The sequence below is a fragment of the Tenrec ecaudatus genome, chromosome 18 (assembly GCF_050624435.1).
Source record: "Tenrec ecaudatus isolate mTenEca1 chromosome 18, mTenEca1.hap1, whole genome shotgun sequence".
Taxonomy (NCBI): Eukaryota; Metazoa; Chordata; class Mammalia; order Afrosoricida; family Tenrecidae; genus Tenrec; species Tenrec ecaudatus.
The window spans coordinates 37,551,919-37,574,531 of NC_134547.1; the positions used below are offsets into that span (position 1 = coordinate 37,551,919).

At 39.7% G+C, this 22,613-nt stretch overlaps 1 protein-coding gene across 1 annotated transcript in view; it reads left to right on the plus strand.

Annotated features, from left to right (window-relative positions):
• The window catches only part of LONP2 (lon peptidase 2, peroxisomal), a 154,699-nt gene that overhangs the window by 30,243 nt on the left and 101,843 nt on the right, over positions 1-22,613 (plus strand). The window contains exons 4-6 of the mRNA XM_075537182.1: positions 920-1,042; positions 6,092-6,255; positions 14,549-14,643. Coding sequence (XP_075393297.1) covers positions 920-1,042; positions 6,092-6,255; positions 14,549-14,643 — 382 coding nt within the window. The remainder of the gene's footprint in view (positions 1-919; positions 1,043-6,091; positions 6,256-14,548; positions 14,644-22,613) is intronic.

Sequence of the window (22,613 nt, forward strand, 5' to 3'; positions counted from 1 at the left end):
CTCTGCTGTACCCTTGAGAAACTACTAATCCAGTCACTTAATAGATTCACTCATCCTGTATCTCATATACCAAAAACAAAAAAAAAACTAAAAATACTAACAACATAAAACAAAACTCTCAATTGAAAAGAAAGCAAAAAATACTAAAAACTAGAACAACTTTAAAATGGGTCAGAAGAGAAGAGTTAAATTTTTACTTAGCTACATCTTCCATAAACCACTTTCTAGTGCACTCTGCATGATAGCAAGACTATTCACAACCCTGGCCTATGTTCAAACAGGTTCCCCAAAGGCTTAATCCATGTGTATTTCCCCTTCATTTTTTTTAACTGATACAACATTTAAATGGATCAAAAGGGGGATCAAATAAGATGCTACATTTTAACCTCACTTTATCTACCAAAGTCATTTCTACAATATTCTGTCTGATAACAAGGCTATTCACACCCCTCAACCATGGTCACAGGGGATATACACCGGAACAGATCATAAATCAGTACAGGTTGGGTCAGAGTGCACCTATTCTGGTAATGTATTTAAAATGTCAGTATTTTGAATCTGTAATTTGTTTATGTAACATACATAATATATAAAATATTCTGTAATCATCTAAACACATTCTGGGCTCATAAGAGAATAATAATTCTCAGAAGAAGTTGATATCAAATGTGTGTGATTTGGTCTAGAAAAATATATCCAGTTTCATTTTTAAATGCAAAATCAAAATACTTTTGTTTTAAGATTCTTGGATCCATGTCAGACAACCTTGTTGTTTTAAGGTCATTTCTTTGGTTGTATTAGCCAAAATGCAACAGCAAACATTGATAGGAATTAGCCTTTTACACAAAAATCCTAAGTCATCGATTTTAGAACATGTGTTTCTTAGAGAGCTTCTACTAACTGTCTCGTGTTTCCTTAGATTTTAGATGCTGTGAGTCTGGAGGAGCGGTTCAAGATGACGATACCACTACTTGTCAGACAAATTGAAGGCCTAAAGTTGCTTCAGAAAACGAGAACACGCAAGCAAGATGATGATAAACGAGTAAATACTTCTTTTGATTTATTCCTTCTAGTTCATACTTACTTTTCATGTGGTCTAAGATAAAGGGAAAGAACAAAGAAGGAAGATGTTCATTATCTCTATGATTCAAGTTATCTTGCCCTCCGCTCCTTTTCCATGGAATCTGAATCCTTACCTGTTTTCCCCTTTTCCTTTTTAAACGTGAGCATTTCCTCCTTTTTGGGTGTTTTGCTTTGGCCATTACTCAGTGGGAATCTGCCTAGGCATTTCTCTCTTTGTTAAACATTTTATGTTGTTCCCATTGTTTGTGTTTATATTTAAAAAATTAACAAATAACTGTTCAACATGTTTGAGTATAACTTTTTACTATTTGTAGTATGGAGAACATCCTACAAAAATTGTGTGCTAAAGAGACTATATCATTATGTTGTGTCATAATTTGCTATCTTCTGTGCTCATAGTCCTTTATCTTCCAATGGTTTGATTCAAGAATCTAGAAACAAGAGCAAAATACAAAAACCAATTGTGGTTTTTTGCTTTAGTAGATTTTAAAAAAAGTATTCAGTCGGTTTTTTGAAAGTGTTTTTTGTTTGTTGCCATCAAGTTGGCCCCATGTACAGTGGAGCAGAACATATCTTGGTCCTGATCACCATGATTTTTAATGGTTTGAACTGTTGTGAGCTATAGGATTCTCAGTGACTGATATAAAGCCGCAAAACAGTAAGCCTTTCTTCCGACCATCTTAATCTAGGCGTTCCCCTGGAACCTGTTCAGTATTACATCAGAATGCAATCCTCCATGAGTTACAGGGGCCAAGAATCAAACTCAAATCTCCCACATGCAAAGTGAGATAATTGCTGCAGAACCAACAATGGCCACACATTCCCAAATAGCCTTCTATGTAACTTAACCGCATTTAAGAAATACACTGTTCTTCTCCATTGATTTAAGGTACGTCTTGTTTGTACAGTACATTTATCTTAGGATGGGTCTGTTTAAAGTCTACCTTGAACTGCTGATTACCATTTTTATACTAGTGGGGAGAGAAGATGCAGAAAATATATTTGCAGTAGAAAAGAGGGTTTTATGAATGCAACTGGAGATCAGAACTCTGGGTTAAGTGAAAAGTAGAGAATAAAATCAGACATTCTCTGGCCATCAATACAGAAGTGATTTTTCATCAATGGGAATGCAGTGTAGAAAAAAGAAAGCTGAAACAAAAGATTTCTTCCTGGAGAGACTAGAAAAGTAGACAAGAGAATGAGGAGAGAGAGAGGATAGGAATCACCGTGCTGTTGTTTAAAGTACCTGGATACCACACTGTGCCAAACAAACACACAGAAATCTTCATTGTTACTGGCCTGAGAGGAGATCAGTGACTTGATTTATTCATTTTGTGCAGAAACATAATGTGCACTTTGCACCGAGAGTCTCAGTGAAGTTCAGGTGACTATAAAGAAAGATTGAATAAAGCGGGTTTCATAGTGCTCCAAAAAGTATTAAACATGAGGCAGGTATTTGAAAGTTTAGGAATCAGGAGTAACTTTGGCATTAGCTTAAACTATCTCTTACTATTCCCTTAATTGTTGAAATATCACTGTTTTAGCAGCCAAGAGAAAAATTGCATTGAAAGTATGTTTGTCTCAATGGTGAAATCATTGATATGCCTTTTTTAAGTCTTTTTTTTTTTTTAAGCAAAAGGGAATAAGTTTATTGGAGCCCATACGGGAAACCCTAGAGGGGCCCAGCATATCCTACTGTGTAGACATGCCCAGTAAAGGGTCATACCTTTCACTGTACCCCCATGCCCCAGAGGGACTCCCCTTGAGCCGAGTCCCAAATCCCCAGGACTGGCTGGGGGTAGGGACGGTATCTTTTTTTTTTTTAAGAAGACAATTTCATTTTTAGCTTTTTGTTATTTAAACTATTTTATTATTATGTACATTGGTTGCATATATGTTAGGTTGCAGTTTGTAAGGTCAGCAGCAGAAAGACAGGCTTTCTCCTCGAGGACGCAGTAAAATCTCAGAGAGCCCCAGCAGCATTTCTGCCCTGTCCTATAGGGTTGTTAGGAGTTGGGATCAACTCAATGGCAACAAGTTTTTTTAGAAAATGATTTTGTAAGAATGAAGGAATGAGATGAATCAAGGTATTGCTACAAAATCTTAAAAACCTTTATTAAACAAAAATAGCAAAATGTTTCTCAATATAAACTTCTAACCTTCCCCAAAGAATTTTACGCTCTTCAATTTACACAGATTGGTATTTTTTGGACATTCTTGAGGGATTAAGATCATTCTCCTTTTAAACATTTGTAACATGTTTGGAAAGGTACAAGGACAAGATTTAGAGCTCTAGGGTGGAAAGACTCAGGTTTTCGAGGGTGATTCTTACAGGATAGCTCTTGCTACCCTCAGTGAGCAGGTGCACTGTTAGGAGAGGGAAAGAATTCTTTGGCACAACTTTTGTGGCTTTTTATAATCAATGTAGTTAATCGGTTTTCTTAAAACTTCATCCTGTGTCTTTGAAAAAAACTTTCAAGAATTATACCTTGGGGGTTCCATAAAACAAATTCTGTAACTTTCTGAGTTGAGCTTTCTGTCTTGAAGTGAATTGGCCCAGCAAATCCTTAGAAACCACTATTTTAATGTGACCTTTTAAAAAGAACACATCCCAATAAGACTAAGATAAATGTTATAACTGAGAGTACTTGTCTTTGGCCATTCACTGATCACAGACATGTGTAAGCTCATTTTGTTTGGGATAAACTTGTTCTCCAAAAAGGTTATGGATAATTCCATTATCTTTTAACTATATTTTTCTATAAACTTTTAGAAGCCTCCTCATTTAATATTTGTAATTTTCTTTTTATATAGTTTTGTTTCAAGCTTTTTATGTTGAATAAATTAGATAATTTTACAGATTAGAAAAGGGGAACTCTGGGGACCTTTATATTAAATACCAGCATTTCCATTTGTTCGAGTAATGATTGGAATTGTTCACAATATAAATGAATTAATAATTTTCAAGAGTACATAGAGAATAAATGCAAATAATGGTTGTTTGATTTGGCTTAGAGATGGATGTTGGTTTTAAAGAAACAAACACAATGGGAATAGAATACAAAGGTTTTCTGAAGGAAATGGTAAGAGGAGGAAGCAGTTGCTAACGGCACTTGTTGGAAAGCAGAACATTGCCAAGAAGGAAGTAAATAGTGAGGCAGCTTATAGGAAGGAGCCAAAGGCAAGATAAAATGTAGAAGGAGGAAGACATTTTTATGTATGTTGAAGGCACAAAGAATAGAACTCGTGGTGGAAATATTGAAGATGCTAGAAAAGTTTGTAAAGTAGGAAGAAAAGTGGGAATGTGTAGTTACCACATGGTAAGTAATAATATATGTCAAGAAAATAGTGGTTGCAGTAGTACCTGAAAGAAAAGCAATTTCTCATTGTTTTAATTATTTCTAGTTGCCAGTTCCTTGAAATTATCCTAAACTCTCTATATGTATCTGCCTCTTAGTTGTTATTCTGAACTTTAGTTTCTAAAGAGTTGTTGCTTATTGTGATTTGGATGAAAGTTTACAGAACAAATAGGTGTTCCATTCAACAATTTTATACACCTTATGTTTTCTATGTACCCTGTCTCCCTGAAAATAAGACAGTGTCTAATACTAATTTTTGCTCCCAAAGATATGCTAGGTCTTATTTTCAGGAGGTATCTTATTTTTCCACTAAGAATACGGTACACATTTATTGTTTTATTAAGAGAGACCTTGCACTTCCTGTCTGATCCAGCTGCACTGCGGCCAACAGTGATCTGCGTGGTGGCACCCGCCACTATGGTCCAGAGTCACAGTAGCGTCAGGGGAGACTTATTTTCGGGGGGTGGTGGTGGTGGTGCCTTATATTCCAGCGAAGAGGCAAAACTATAAGTAGGTCTTATTTTCAGGGGATGTCTTACTTTTGGGGAAACATGGTAGTTGAAATTCCGAATTCCTAAAGATTTACACTGTAGCCTTAAAAGTGTTACACAGTACCAGTCACAACCAACCTTATATACTCGAATATAAGCCAACCCGAGTATAAACCAAGGTACCTAGTTATTACCTGGGAAACCACAAAAACTGATTGATTCGAGTTTAAGCCTAGGGTGGAAAATGCAGAAGCTATTGGTGAGTTTCAATAGTCAAAACAAATTAAAATAAAATTACTAAAAATTGAGACATCAGTGGGGTAATGTATTTAAATATTTATTTTAAATTAAAAAAACATAAAGAACAGGACAACAAGTCATTTAACATTAGTAAACCAGCTCAGTAAGTGGAAAATAGGTTCAACAAAAACAATAAGATATCAACAACGATACCTTAAGAGTACTATTCCCTGAGCACAATCAGCAAGCAAGCTAAAATGTAAAGAGTTAAAATCCTGCAAAACTGGATTCATCATCATCATCCGTATCCCAATGCAGGGCTTCAGCTGGTGTGAGGGCATCATAGACGCTGTCCTCACTGAGATCGCCGTCATCACCATCACTGCTGTCATTTTCATACAAAGCGCAGTCTTCACCGCCATCCATAGCATTACTAATACTACATTTCTGGAAGGCACGTCGCACCATGTCTTCTGGAATGTCTTCCCATGCATCTCGAACCCACTTTGCTATTAACTCTATGTCAGGCTTCATGAGATTTCCTCCTTTTGTTAGTCGGGCTTGACCAGATGACATCCATTCATGCCACATCCTTCGCACATGGTCTTTAAAAGGCTTATTCAAAGATACACTTCATAGGACGGCTCTGATTGGTTAGTTGTGAGTAAACAAACATTCAAAGCCCTGCAGTCTCAGCCGGACTTTGAATGAACAGCGGAGAAACAGCAATCATCCGAGAGATATCGGGTGCTTGTCCCATTACCTTGGGGAGCGGGGCAGCTCAGCAAGGTGTAACCAGTGACCGTGTATAAGCTGAACCCCAGTTTTTTTGTGTGCTGAAAAACTTGGCTTATACAGTATGTTTATTTCATTTCCGATTTATTTTGACTTACAGTTTTATTCTACTTTTTATTTTAGGTTATAGCAATACGTCCTATTAGGAGAATTACACACATCCCAGGTACTTTAGAGGATGATGAGGAGGATGAAGATAATGATGACATTGTTATGCTAGAGAAAAAAATACGAACATCTAGTATGCCGGAACAGGCCCATAAAGTCTGTGTCAAAGAGATAAAAAGGTAAATTATATTCATTAGTGTTTTCATTTTTAAAATTAATATTAAAAAACATTGCTCATGGAACCAATTTTGCTACTTTGAATCACAGATGAAAGTAAAATCATTTGGGAGACATCGGTCAGTGTAAGACATGAAAAAATAATAATAATTTGTAAATGATCAAAGGTTCATGAAGGAGGGAGGGGGGAAATGAAGAGTGTACATCCTCTGGTCTAGCCAGATTTGTAAGGTAGAATTAGGAGCATTATAGTTGGGGGGAGGAAGCACTAAAGAACTAGAGGAAAATTGTACGTTTCATTGGTGCTATACTGCACCCTGACTGACTCATCTCTTCTCTGTGACCCTTCTGCAACGGGATATCCAGTTACCTTACCTACAGATGGGCTATAGATCTCCACTATACACTCCCCCTCATTCACAATGATAGGATTTTTTTGTTCTTTGATGCCTGATACCTGACCCCATCGACAACTCATAATCACACAGGCTGGTGTGTTTCTTCCATGTGGGCTTTGTTGCTTCTCAACTAGATGGCCTCTTGTTTACCTTCAAGCCTGTAAGACCTCAGACGCTATATCTTTTGATAGCCAGCCACCATCAGCTTTCTTCACCACATTTGCTGATGCAGCCGCTTTATCTTCAGCTATCATGTCAGGAAGGTGAGCACCATGGAATGCCAGTTTAATAGAACAAAGTGTTCTTGCATTGAGGGAGTACTTAAGTAGAGGCCCAATGTCCATCTGCTACCTTAATAGTAAACCTATAAATATGTACACATAGATCTATTTCCCCATCCTCATATATAAATACATTTGCATATGTACATGCCTTTATTTAGACTTCTATGGATGCCCTTTGTCTCGTAGCTCTTTCCTCTATTTTTCCTTTTACTTTCTTCTTGTCCCACTATCATGCTCAGCCTTCATTTGGGTTTCAGTGATTCCTCTCAGTTACATTGCCCTTCATCAAGCCCCTCCTCTCTGTCAATTTTGGATCACTTGTTGTTCCCTTGTCCCTGGGTTTGTTTACACCCACTTCCTTTCTGACCCTGCCACCCCCTCTCCTATGCCCTCCCAGAACCATTGGTCTCGTTTTCTTCTCCGGATTGTTTATTCGGCCTGTCATATCCAGATAGGCCTGCAGAGGTCATTGCACAGAAGCAAGACCGAGCAAACAAAACCACAAAAGAAAACAAAAACAATGCAAAAAAAGAGAGAGAAAAGCCTGTAAATAGTTCACGGTCTGTTTGTTGACCTTTAGTAGTGTTTTCCTGTCGAGTCTGATGGGGTGCCACCCCCTGGCCCCAAAGTCTATTTTTGGTATTCCCTGGGGACTTCGTTGCTCTGTTCCCTTTGCTGTTCTGTTGCACGCCCTTAGTGTTTTGCCTCGGTGTGGTGCGGTCAGATCGAGTGAAATTCCCGCACTGTGTCTCCAGTGTTGCCCTTCGTAGGGCTGTGGGTTAGTGAGGGACGTCATGTCTCGTAGTGGGGCTGGCAATACCGTCCTCTTAGTCAGCACATTTTTAATGCAGTTTTTTTGGTAAAATTAGGTGCCTCAGCTGATATTCAGGTTGGCTTATACTCAAGTATATACGGTAGATACCATATTGTTCCACAGTTGAGTCACATCAAGCAGCATTGTACAAATGCTACCAAAATGAGTTTGAAAACATTGTTTTAAAACATCCAAGAAGGATCTTGAAGTCCTTGACATCAACTCCTTTAAACATCACCCCCCCACTGTACACCCCAGAAACCCCTATTCTATTTGCTGTCCCTATAAGGTCATCAATCCTAGGTTTTATATACTAAAAAACAGAAAAGCATGTAATCAAAATTCAAGAGGGTTACCCTCAACTACAAAATACATATGAGATAGCATCAATATGAAAAAAAGAAAAAGCACCAAAAACGTTGAAAACCAGATTAATGCCCAACATGTGTCAGAGGGGCATCAGCTGAGTCGGTTAAGCCAGGTTTTTTATTTTGATCTCCCATAATCATGTCTCCGGAGCGCTCTGGTTAGTACAACAAGTCTCTCTATCGTCCTATTGCGGACAGAGAGAAGTCACTGGAGGCTTATCCCTGTGCAGAGCCCACAAATGTGTCTTGGGCTTCCACTGCCGTCCACAGCCTTTAATCTCACAATTTAAACTCGGAGAATTTTCTCCATTTTATATTGTGCGAAAACTAGAATTTCACAATTTAGACTCTGATATTATTCCTTCCTTTAGTATCAGATGATATGATTCATAATCCTTCTATAACTGATGGTGTGCTTCTTCCACACAGACTTAAGTGACATCTCACTTAGATGGTTGCTTGTTTGGAAGCAAGCAGTTAAGACCCCAATGCTATTTTATCTGGTAGCTGAGCACTATCTGATTTCGTCACCACACTTGATAACAGCATCAATATCTTCTGTGTTCCCTTGAGGGCTAGTATTAAGCAGGGCCACTACTTATTCGTAAAGTGGAGCTAGTATTTAGTGGGCTCCAAATCCATTCCTGGATCAGTTTTTTTTTTTAATCTACCTCTGGTCCCTTTAGAGACTTCCTTGTTAATTTATGGCCGAAGTCCTATCAGTGATCATTTCCCTGGGGCAATAAAGATCTCTTAATATTGTCATTGATAAACATAGGTACCAAGTTTTTTAATCATTTTATTGGAGGCTCATATAATTCTTATCACAATCCATACATACATCCATTGTGTCAAGCACATATGTACATTTGTTGCCATCATCATTCTCAAAACATTTGCTTTCTACTTGAGCCCTTAATATTGGTTCCTCATTTTCCCCCTCCCTCCCCACTACCCCCTCCCTCATGAACCCTTCATAATTCATATATTATTATTTTGTCATATGTTACGCTGTCCGATGTCTCCCTCCACCCTCTTCTCTGCTGTCCAACCCCCAGGAAGGAGGCCATACGTAGATTCTTATAATCGGTTCCCCCTTTCCACCCATATTCCCTCCACCCTCCAGGCATCACCACTCTCACCACTGGTCCTGAAGGGGTCATCTGCCCTGGATTCCCTGTGTTTCCAGTTCATATCTGTACCAGTGTGCATCCTCTGGTCTAGCCAGATTTGTAAAGTAGAATTGGGATCATGATACTGGAGGGTAGGAAGCATTTAAGACCGAGAGGAAAGTTATATGTTTCATCGTTGCTGCCCTGCACCCTGACTGGCTCATCTCCTCCCCACAACCCTTCAGTAAGGGGTGTCCGGTTGACTACCCTTGGGCTTTGAGTCTCCGCTGCACTCCCCACATTTACAATGATAGGATTTTTTTGTTCTTTGATGCTTGATGCAGGAACTAATTTTTAAAACACTGTGGAAAGAGAAATAGTGGGCTAATGTCGGGTAACTACATATTGCAATATCTGAATTATTGACTTGTATGGAATAAATTCTTTCAAGGCTGGACAGTATTTACACAAATAGGAGTTGGTTGTCCAGGAAAACTTAAAACAATATTCACCAAGACTGTCAATCATAGGTTTGCTGAAATAATACACATCTTAATACAGCATCTAGAGCATTGTAGTAAGTCGGTGATTGTCCACTTACGGCAGACTGTTGAGTACTGTGGGCATAGCTGTCTTTGCTTCTTCACACACCGTGGATTATCAGTCTCAATCACAGATGCGTCTGAGGTAGAGTCCACTTCCACATTGGTTCTCCCTGGTGCAGCCTTTCGAGTGTGTTCTGTGCCTTGAATACGCAGGATTCAGTGTCCCACTTTTCTATGGCACGTGGCCTGGGTCCCTAGGATGTGCACAGACACTCAAGGCAATATGGCTTATCCGGTGCGTATTACCAGAGATAGTCCCCTTTAGGGTCCTCAGTCATTTTCTCCCCACGTGAAGGTTGGTCCTTCCCTTTTTCTACTAACAGCCATGCACTTGTGTTCCCGAGACATGTTTGTTCCCCTTCCCCTCTCCTGACTTGACTTTCCCAACAGTATTCTTCATCCCTCTGATAGGGATGTTTACCTGTCTGGGGACCTCATCAATTTTGCATGTCAGGCATTCAGTGGTCAGTATCCCAGCCACCTCCCTCGACAATTTGGTCCCAGGAGATGTAAGGAGCCCTTTTCCAAAGTGATCTTCAAGATATATACATAGATATGGTTCACTGGCACCAGTCAGACCCTCTACTAGGCTGTCTGGCCACCCTGGCTAGCAGGCTAGATGCCCTGCAGTCCTGAGATTGTGGCCATCCTGTTGTTTTTTTCTACAGCAGTGGGCTCCTACAGTATATGTCCTTTTGTGACTGACTAATTTCACTCAGCATAATATTTTCCAAATCCTCCATGTCTTGAGGTGTTTCATTGCTGGTTTTTAGGGAAAATTAGAATCACATTGTGTATATTTAAAAGAAAAAAAACTTTTACCCAATCTTCTACTGATGGGAATTCAGGCTGTTTCCAACTTCTCGCTATTGTGAATTATTACTGCAGTGAACATGGGGGAGCGTATATCAATTTGTGATCTGTTTCTTTTTTCTTTGGGGTATATGCCCCGTGTGGTACTTCTATTGCCATCTATTTAAGAAATCGCACTGTTGCATTCCACAGTGGTTGTACATCGTTACAAGCCCACCAGCAGCATATAAAAGGTCTAATCTCTCCACAACATCTCCAGCGTAATTGGGCTACAGTTATGGTGTTCGATGTTATCTTATGGTTGTTTGACTTGCATTTTTCATATGGCTAGTAAGTGTTTACTCATGTGTTTTCATTAGCCATTCAAGTGTCATCCTTTGTGAATCATTTATTCCGGTCGTCTACTTACCACAGATTTTAATAATTGGTCCTTTGTTAAGTCATTGCTAAATAACTTTTCCCAATATATGGGCCCTCATTTTACTCTTTTAATGGATTCTTTTGATGTACACAAGTGTTTGATTTTTAATAGATCCCATTCATCTATTTTGTCTTGCATGGTGTGTGTTTCCTTGCTGACATCTGGTAGCCCGTGTGTGCTCTGTACTAGGTCCCTTAGATTTTCATCAGTGTTCTCGTTGGTGATCCTGTTAGCTTTGGGTTTTGCATTTAAGTCTTTAATCCACCTTGAGTTTATTTTTGTCCCTGGGCTGAAGTATGGGTCTGGTTTCATTCTTCTGTAGATGGATATACAATTTTTCCAACACCATTTATTTAAGAGGACCTCACCTTCCCATTTAATTCTTATTGGGCCTTTGTAAAAAATCAGTTGTCTGTATTTGGATATGTTTATTTCTGGGTTTTCTGCCCTGATTCATTGGTCTGTGTATCTATCATTAGACCAGTAGCAGGCTATTTTACTACAGCTGTGCCAGTGTAGTGGATTTTGAGGCCAGGTAGTGCAAAACTGCCTACTCTGTGCTTTTGGGGAGTTCTTTGCTTACGTCCCTGTCCGTATGAAGTCAGTAACTAGGTTTTCCATTTCTTTAAAGAATGAGACCGGCATTCTGATCAGGATCACATTGAATGTGAAGGTAGTGGGGACAGTTTTGTGATATTGAGTATTCCTGGCCACGAGCACAGGCTATTCTTCCATTTGTGTCGGTCATTTTGGTTTCTTGTCATAATGGTCTGTAGTTCTCTTTACACAGGCTTTTGTTTCTTTGGTTAGGTTTATTCCTCGCTATTTAAGCTTTTGTGTGGCTATAGTGAATGGTATTATTTTCTTGATGTCTTTTTCCGCATTCTCGTCCCTGGTATATAGGAATCCAATTGATTTCTGCTTGTTAATCTTGTATCCTGCTCCTCTACTAAACTCCTCTATTGTTTCCAACAATCCTGTTGTGGACACCTTCAGATTCTGTCTATATAAAATTATATCGTCTGTAAATAGCAAATGTTTCATTGAGAATTCTTCGTATGTACAATAGGTGTTTATGTACGTTGCATAATCACAAGTCCATATTGTACAACACAACACAATTAACTATGCACATTTTTTGTCATTACCTGAGTTGACTCTGAGGACTTGCACTGAATGGAATGAGCCAGGGATGCATAGTCTGGACAGGAGCTGCTGACAGCCAGCCTCAAGCACACTTCCAAATGAGCATCAGTCACGGTGGAACGGTACTTGGACTTCATGATCTTTATGTGGGAAAAGGCAGGCTCACATACATAAGTAGAGCTGAATCATGCAGTCAAGGAGGTAGCACATTTTCTCATGTTTGGGTACTTTCCCTCTGCGAGTAAGTTCCAGAACTGCTATTGAGCTCTGGACTTCAGCTGAATTTTGGCTTGTAGTGTCAAAATCTCCCATTCCGTATGAAAGTGATGTTTTTGTCTTCTTACTTGGTCCAGCTCCCCCACTCATTTTAAAACTCTTTCTTACTTTAAGAGAAAAACCAAGGTCTAAACATTGGCGATAACTTAGCTCGTCAGTTTTGCTGCACCTGGCGCAGTTGTTTGCAGCATGCATTGACACCTAAGGCTTCATCTGATTGGCTGCGCTGTATATCAGTTAAGTGACAGGATTAATGATAGGATTATGTCTATATTTTTAATGCCATGCGATCTACCCACACTATTTTTGCGATTGGCTACTAGATCTCAATCGACATATTGAGCACCCCTGTTCGAGGTAATTTAAATGTTCATCCATTGATAATGAAAGAATTCCTAATAGTGTAGTGGGTCAAGTGCTAAACTGCTATCTGAAAAGTTGACAGTTAAATCCCCCAATTGTTTCATGGGAGAGAGATGGGATAATTGCTCACATAAAGACTTATCGTCTCAGAAGCCCTAAGAAATATTTCCAGTTCCCTCCTACCCCCATCCCCACAGAGGGGCCACAGGGAAAGGATGAGTCAACCAGGGTGCAGTAAAGCATTGATGAAACACACTATATTCCTCTGGTTCCTTGAGGCTTCCTCACCCTCTCACTACCATGACCCCAGTGCTTCGTAATTCAGACTAGACCAGAACATGTACTCAGGTATAGATAAAAGAGCTCACAACACGCAGAATCCAGAGCAGGAGTGAGAATAGCAACACCAGAAGGGAAGAGGGAACCGATCGTAATGATGGACACTTAACCTTATACCCCTCTCCAGGGGAAGAACAACAGAAAACATGGGGGAAGGGAGACAGCAGTTGGTGTAAGATATGAAAATAATAATCATTTATAATCTATCAAGGTTATAAGGGTGGGAGGGAAAAAGAGCTGATACCTAGGACTCAGTAAAAAGTAAATGTCTAGAAAAGGCTGAAGACAACATATATACAAATCACCTGATGCAAGCAATGTATGGATTGTAAAAAAAAGTTGTGAGTCCCCAATAAAATGATCTTTTAATTAAAAAAAAGTAAATGTCTAGAAAGGATTGATGACAACATATGTACAAATATGCCTGATGTAATTGATATATGGATTGTTGTAAGAGTTATAAGGGCACTCAATAAAGTGACCTTTTAGTTAAAAACAAAAAAGAAATAGTTCCATTTCTCCGGTAGAGTCACTGCAGGTCCATTGTGCTCATTAGGACTGGATTGTGCTCATTAGGACTGGATTGTACTCATTAGGACTGGATTGTACTCATTAGGACTGGATTTCATTTGGGTTTTGGTTAATTGATGATTAAGTTCAAGGAAGACCTAATAATTTTATATACCTGTGTTTTTTAACATTGGTCGAAAAGTGTTTATTCATTACCAGTCATAACCTGTACCTATAATTTCCTTTGTCATGAATTACAGTGTCCTTAATTGAATGCTTAATAACTAAAAGTTTTCAATTTCTGAGACTTACAAATAAGAACATTAGTAAATGTAGTTGAGAAGAATTTTCTGTCAACATTTATAAATGTAGATCATCTTTCAGGTCTGAAGCATTCTGTTAAGCACTATATATGTTTCAAAAATTACATTTTTATTAGTCTTCTGGTGTTAGCATACTTCTATGAATTGACCTATAGTCCAAAAATATATAATTAATTTTTGTCATGTTATGTATGGGTAGGTTCTTACATTTTATTTGTTTTAATTTTTTTGTTATTCTTACATTTTATTGTGAGGCTTAAATCAGTGAATATATGTGACTTGAGGTTCCTGTGATCTCAGTACCACATTTCAAAGGTAGTATAAGGTAAAATGTTTTATCTCCGCTTTGCAATTTTGTTTGTTTTAAATAAATTTATTGCAAAGCAAATTTAACTTTTTAGTTGCTTTTGTTTTCATATTTACTTAATCAAATGTATATGATATATCTGGCCAAGAAAAGGAGATGTACTTGAATTTTATGTTACTGTGCTATACATCCCACCCCCACGCCCTCTCCCCCCAGACTCAAAAAGATGCCTCAATCCATGCCAGAATATGCTCTGACTAGAAATTATTTGGAACTTATGGTGGAACTTCCTTGGAACAAAAGTACAACCGGTGAGTCAACAAAATACTACCTTTTACTTCCCCACAGTGTAATTGTCATGCAGAAAGCTCATACAGGTTCTTATTTCCAATATTCTCCATTGATTGTTTCAGTCTTATGTTAGTTCTTAATGTTGTAAATTAATGAGACTGAGTTTGCATCATGTAGATCTCGGGATCAAACGGAACAATAGGGTGCTGCAAGTTTTACCTGATTTTGGAGAAAATAGTCCATTTCCTCCACAAAAGAAGTGGAACATACTGGCTTCTGATACTGAAAATTCTAATTTTTTTTTGTCTCAGAGAGGGTCCAGAATGAAGCTTGTGTTGATTTAACTGTCCTGGGAGTGCGGTTAAGGTTAAAAATAAACCAAGGAACCTGTTCTTATTTTTTGGCTCAGGGTTATTTAACCTTTATGAATGGGTATATCTAGGTCTTAAGGTAAAATTTAGCCTAATCTCCTTCCTTGTGTTTTTTTCCTTTTTTTGGCACTCTTAGAGTTCATTCTGTTAAATCCTTGTTTGGGGAAACAGGTACAATCTCATATATTTCTATTTAGGCTAGCCTTTCCTCATAAATTCTTTGTAAATTTGCATTCACCTCATATCCTAGATCTTGTCTTGTCTTTCTTTTAGAATGTTTATAAATTAAAAGGTTAATTCACATGTTGCTTTGTCTTAAAACCTGAGTATTCATGATTTTCCTTAGGTATTGTCAGGTAATACTGGTGAACTGTAGAAGGAATGGTTTAGAAGTTAATATTGGCAACTCACAGTTTTAGTGCAGTATTATTAGTGTACAATTAATTGCAAATGTGTAGAGGGGTAACTCTGATTGCTTTTGACGCAGACGTACATATCATCATGACTAAGATAATGAATGTACCATCATCACGAAACTTTTTTATGTTCCTTTATGATCGCTCCCTACCTTTCCTCTTTGCTCTCCAGTTCCCTGGCACTTTATTAGTTCATATTTTGTAAAATGTTATATTGCTGGGATAATTTAATACATATTTTTTAAAGCTGCAGTTTCTTCCACACAATATGATTACTTTGAGTTAATCCAAGTTACTACATATATCAGTATTGTGCCCCTTTGTACTAGTGAAGTATTATTTTGTTGTGTGAATAGACCATTTGTTTACCTTTTACTGGATTTTTTTGGTTGTTACCAGGTTTGGGGTTTTTTTTAAATCATTTTATTGGGGCCTCGTACAACTCTTATCATAAGCCATCCATCCATGTGTCGAGCACATTTGTATATTTGTAGCCATCATCATTCTCAAAACATTTGCCTTCTACTTGAGCCCTTAATATCGGAGCCTCATTTTCCCCTTTTCCTCCCCACTGCCCCCTCCCTCATGAACTCTTCATAATTCATAAATTATTATTATTTTGTCATATGTTACACTGTCTGATGTCTCCCCCTGCCCTCTTCTCTGTTGTCCATCCCCCAGAGAAGAGGTTATATGTAGATTCTTGTCATCAGTTCCCCCTTCCCACCGTGCATTCCTTCCACCCTCCAGGCATTGCCATTCTAGCCGCTGGTCCTGAAGGGGTCATCTGTCCTGGATTCCCTGTGTTTCTAGTTTCTATCTGTACCAATGTACATCCTCTGGTCTAGCCAGATTTGTAAGGTAGAATTGGGATCATGATAGTGTGGCGGGGGGGGGGGGGGGGCATTTAAGAACTAGAGGGAAGTTATATGTTTCATTGTTGCTACCCTGCACCCTGGCTGGTTTATCTCCGTCCCACAACCCTTCAGTAAGGATGTGTCCAGTTGCCTACCAATGGGCTTTGAGGCTCCACTCTGCACTCCCCCTCATTTACAATGGTATGGTTGTGTTGTTCTTTGATGTTTGATACCTGAGCCCTTCGACAGCTCGTGGTCAAACAACCTGGTGTGCTTTTTACATGTGGGCTTTGTTGCTTCTGAGCTAGATGGCTGCTTGTTTATCTTAAAGCCTTTAAGACCCCAGACACTATCTTTTGATAGCGGGGCACCATCAGCTTTCTGATACCCCAGCGAGGTGTAGCATCTCGCTGACCCACCTCTCAGGTAATGGATAAGCGCCCGTTATCTCGCCTTTCTCCGCAGACAGCTGAACTGGTAAGGATGTGTCTGTGGCTGCGCTCCATCTCTCCCCTCTGGTCTCTGTGTTAATTGACATCCTGCATCCCCTGCCCGCAAGGACTCTCCCCCCTTCCTCCCAGCTAACACGTGGGGGTGAGGGGGGCATTACCATGAAAGTTCTTTTTCAAAGTCTTGTTTTTTTATCCTATTAGATATGGATACTCTTGAACCAAAAGAAAAACGCCAGTCATATGAGGCTGGTTTCAAAATGAAGGTTGTGTCAAGACCAGAAGAGAGCAATAACAGTATTGTAAGTAGGGAATTCTTTGATGACGAAAAGCAAGTGAGGGAGTGGCGGAAAATGAGGGCTGACTTGGAACAGATTCCAAAAGCTAAAAAAGCTCTTCATGGTTTAACGTCTTTTTATGGGGCTCTAGAGAGTGAATTGCATAAATGGGTTATGGAGTGTTGTCAAAATGGTTAGAAAGTACAGTTAGGAACATAATACTGGGAGCATGTCCCCTTGAGGGTCTCTATAAGTCATGTTAAATGTTCTTCTTTATGACAGGGTTCCCCACCTGGTTTGGTCACCATCAGAAGTATAATTGCCCTCTTTAATAAAGACATGTCCCCTCTCTGGATCAAATTTTGCAGTAAAGTTCACTAATTACTCTTATAGGATTGTTTGTTGATTTGGGATGTCTGCAGGACACTATTACATAGCAATAATTAATTAGTGTTCTCCTACCCACAACATGGGAAAGTGACTCCATTTGGAGTGAGGTTACCTCTCAAGGTGGTTTATAAGATGTTCTCATAGGGGGTAATATGTGGTCGTGTAGTAGGTTATGCTTTGGGCTGCTAACCATAAGATCAGCAGCTCAAAACCACAAGCCTCTCTGTGGGTGGAAGATGAGGCTTTCTACTTCCATAGCCCACAGGGGTAGTTCTACCTTTCTGTCCTATCGTCTCACTGAGGTGGAATTGCTTGATGCCATTGAGGGTTTGGGTTTTTTTTTCTCTTTTTCTTAATAGTATAGTATATAGAAACTATGTAGACACAGTACCTTCTTGCCTGAAGTATCAGATTAGAAAAGTTCATGGCCTAGGAGCCAGAGTCTCTTTGTTTGGTTTTTATCCTTATAGTTAGAGGCACATAAAAGATTTGTTCTTCACTCCACATAATGGTTTCCAGATCCATCCATGTCACGAGGTGCTTTGTGGTTTCATTACTTTTTTAGGGATGCATCGTATTCCATTGTGTCTATGAGGGGATGCCCCCAAAATTGGGGGGAAAATTTCAAAGTTATTATGGTACTTACATGTTTTCAATTTGAGAGGACTGAGAGTAAAGGGGTCACATGGAAGAAGCACACCAGCCTATGCGATCACAAGGTCCCCAAGGCATCAGGGATCAGGCATCAAAGAACAAAAATCATATTGTGTGCTCACCTTCCCAATATGATCACTGAAGACAAATGGGAGTATAAGAAAATGTGGTGAAGAAAGCTGATGGTGCCCAGCTATCAAAAGATGTAGTGTCTGGAGTCTTAAAGGCTTGAAGGTAAACAAGTGACCATCTAGCTGAGAAGCAACAAAGCCCACATGGAAGAAGCACACCAGCCTGTGTGACCACAAGGGATCAGTTATGAAGCATCAAGGAACAAAAAATCATATCATTGTGAATGAGGTGGAGTGCAGATTGGGACCCAAAGCCCATCTGTAGGCTACTGGACATCCCCTTACAGAAGGGTCACAGGGAAGAGACAAGCCAGTCAGGGTGTAGAGTAGCAACAATAAAACATACAACTTTCCTCTAGTTCTTTAATGCTTCCTCCCCCCACTATCATGATCCCAATTCTACCTTACAAATCCAGCTAGACCAGAGGTTATATACTGGTACCGATAGGAACCAGAAACACAGGAAATCCAGGATATATGATCCCTTCAGGACCAGTGGTGAGAGTGGCAATACTGGGAGGGTGGGATAAAAAGGGGGAACCAATTACAAGGATCTACATATAACCTCCTCTCTGGGGGACAGGCAACAAAAGTGGGTGAGGAAGACGTTGGAAAGTGTAAGATAAGACAAAATAATATTAATTTTTAAATTATCAAGGTTCATGAGGGAGAGAGGACTGGGGAGGGAGGGGGAAAATTAACTGCTACCAAGTAGAAACAAATGTGAGAATGATCATGGCAACAAATGTACAAATGTGCTTGACACAATGGATGTATGTATGGATTGTGATAAGCGTTAAACGAGACCCCAAGAAAATGATTAAAAATAACTAAACACAACAACAACAAAGCAGAATTAAAGGGGTTAAGTGTATCCTGTTAATCAGTTTGGAGCTTGATGACCTCATTTAGAGGTACTAAGGAGATACATAGTTGGCTAGAGGCAGGACACAGGCTCACTCCCTCCAGGACATCCCTGTTGAGAAGACACATGGAGAGGGGCTGATGAAACCAGAGCTCTGGAGCTGAAAGAGCCACATGGAGACCCCTGCCAGTACTGAGATACTTGCAACTCCAGTGAATCCACAGATTTTCCACCCAATAGCCTGTGATCTTCCTGAATTTAGCGTCATTGTATGTGTTTCATGAATCTGAAGAGAAATTTATAGATTGGTATTGGACGTATGGGCTTATATCAGATTTATGGACGTGATCTGGCCTGGGCTGGGATGTTCTCAATATTCAATTGCTCTTGTATATAAAGCTCTTTCTTATATGCATATGAGAGTTTATGAATTTGTTTCTCTAGTCAACCCAGACTAACACATCTATGTATTTAATTTTTTTATAAAACAACCTTTTCACCTTCAAGGTACTCTCCATTATACTTAACACATTTGTCAAATCTGCTATTCCTTTCTTGGAATCAAACCCATCTGTTTGGATGGCTGACAGCTGACAGCACCTCTTTTATGTCAAATTGCTGTCCTTTCAGGCCCCTCTATATCCGCATGGACAAGAAGACACACAGAGCAAGGTCAGATGAATCAGATGCATGGGGCAAGAGAGGCATGCTGTTTTTTATGCCAAAAACTGGCGCACTGAGATGGCTGCATGAGCAGGTGCATCATTGTGGTGGCAAAACCAGTCCCCTGTCTGCCACAAATCAGGCCTTTTTTGTTGCACACTGTTACACTATCTTTTTAGAACCTCTACATGGAAAACTTGATGTGTGACATTGTGGAATGAATTCCAAATGCACTACAACTTGACATATTCCAGAATGAAGTTTGTCGTTAATCAACATTTCATGCATGGCCTCAGTTCTGAAAAACAACAAAATAGGCGGGGGGGAGACATTTCATGTTTTCCCAAACAAGAAAACCACTTGTACACTTGAGTTTACTCCATAGCATGGTCCTTGCAATCTGTGTTCAACATCACGATGGTTTCTGCAGCATTTTTCCCAAGCAGAAAAAATTTCACAGGCACACTCTGTTTTCTTAAATCAGCCATCATAAAAATGAGGTTTGAACAGGAGCAAAGCCAAGCCATAAAACTTACGAGTCTCAAAAATAGACTTCAGTTTCAGAAGCGCAGTTTCCAGAACCCCCCCGGACCGGTGGGAGGAGAGTCATAAAGGTCAGCAGACAGACGTGGAATTATGAATACTTTTTTGGGGTTTTTTACTAGTTTTCATTTTTTCTCTTTTTATTCAATGTTTTGTTTTCTTTTTGTTTTGTGTCTATTGTTGTTTTGCCTACCAATATGAGATAGGCATGGGAAGCAAGCCTGAGGAGAAAGAAATGGGGCCCATGGTTATGGAGGAACCTCGAGCAAGGAGGAGGTAGGGGAAAGGAGCAGAGCAAACGCCATAAACTGGGGAACAATTAGGTAATTAAAAGGAACAAGGAGGACATAGAGAGATCCTCAGTGTGTTGGAACAACAGCATCTAGCTGAGAGGAATTACTAAAAGGCAGAAGAAGGGTAAGCATGATGGTGGGGCAGGAGGAAGGTAAAAGGAAACAGGAAAGATCTAGGAAGCATAGCTATGGAAACAGGTATAAATATAGGTGTGTGCTCATGTAAACATATTAACTCATAAAAATAGAGGTATTGGCATATGTACATATATTTGTACGGCAATACATTTAGGAAATGGACAGACTTGGGACCTCTGCTCAAGCTGTGTCTCAACTCAGGAACACTTAGTTCTAATAACCTGCCATTCTGAGATGCTCAGCCTCCCAACACAATCACTGAAGACAAGGTGGGTGCATAAGTAAATGTGGTGAAGAAAGCTGATGGTTCCTAGCTGTCAAAAGATATAGTGCCTGGGGTCTTAAAGGCTTGAAATCAAACAAACATCCATGTAGCAGAGAAGCAACAAGTCTACATGGAAGAAGCACACCAGCCTATGCAATCATGAGGTGTCAACAGAATCAAGTTATAGGCACGAGAAGACCCAAAATTTTAAAAATTAAGAAAACATGTGAATGAGGGGGCTTGGAGCAGAGACCCCCAAACCAATCTGTAGGCAATAGGACATCCCTTTAGAGAAGGGTCACGAGGTAGGGATGAGTCAACCAGGGCAGGGTAGGGATGAGTCAACAAAGGCAGGGCACTGATGAAACAAAATATTCCTCTGGTTCATTGAAGTTTCCTCACCTCCACTGGCATGACCGCAGTCCTGCCTTTGAGCTCTGGCTAGATCCGAGCTTGTACACTGGTACAGGTAAGAGCTCGTAACACACGGAATCGAGGTCAGATGACCCCTAGGGAACAGAAATGGGAGTACTGAAACCAGGAAGGTAAAGGTAAGGTGGGGGGAGGAGCAGAGAAGGAGGAACTGATCAAAATAATCGACGCATAATTCTCCAGCCCCCTACAGGGTGAACAACAGAAACATGGGTGAAAGAAAACAGCGGTCAGTGTAAGATACAAAAACAATAATAACTTAGCATTTATCAAGGGGTAACCAGAGTGGGGGAGGGAGAGCAAAACGAGGAGCTAGTACCAAGGGCTCAACTAGAAAATGAATGTTTAGGAAATGATGATGGCAGCATATGTACAAATATGCTTGATACAATTGATGTATGGAATGTGATAAGAGCTGTTAGAGCCCCTAATAAATTATTTTTTTTAAGGTTTCGAGTGAAACTGTTTTCTTGAAAAAATTCACTGTGACCAGAGAGAAGCTCCCTGGTGACACCATTGAGTGCACTAACTCAGAGTGAGTTGCACGATGCTCGCCTTGTGGAGAAATGCATACTACAAAAGCTCTTGCAGTGGAGCTTTTTCTGTTTGGGGGGCAGGAAGGTACCTCTTGAAGGTCCCAAGGCTTCTTTACCACTCTTCTTATGGGCATTTGGGCTGCTTCCACCTTCTGAGTAATGGGAACTGTGCTCATTGAACAGGGAAGAGCACACGTCTGTTCATGTTCTGTCTTTTTATTGCTGGGTTGTGTGCTATTTCCATTCCCAGTTGTTGTAGGTCTTGCCATGTCACTTTCCAAAAGCCCACTTGCAGTGTATAAGAATTCCCAGCTCTCCGATATACTCTCTAGCATTTGTTCTGTTGCGTTTTTCCTTAGTATGTTTTGTTTTTTTAATTGGGCTGTCATTTTGAGTGTAAGGTGATATTTCATCTTTTTAAAAATCTGCAGATATCTAATGATGGTGAGAATTTCCTCATAGCTTTATTAAACATTCCGTTGTTTTCTCTGATGAGTTCTCTGTTCATGTTCTTTTCCCACCTTTTAATTGGATTATTTGTTTTCATCTCACTGAGATGTTGCGGAATTCCGTATATGTTAGTGTCCATTGTGTCATTGCTAGAGACTTTCCCCCCACAGTCTACGGGCTCTCCTCTTGTTTTAGTCTTCTGATGAAGTTTTTTGATGTGCGTGAATCTCATTTTTAGTTCGTCGCAGTCATCTACTTT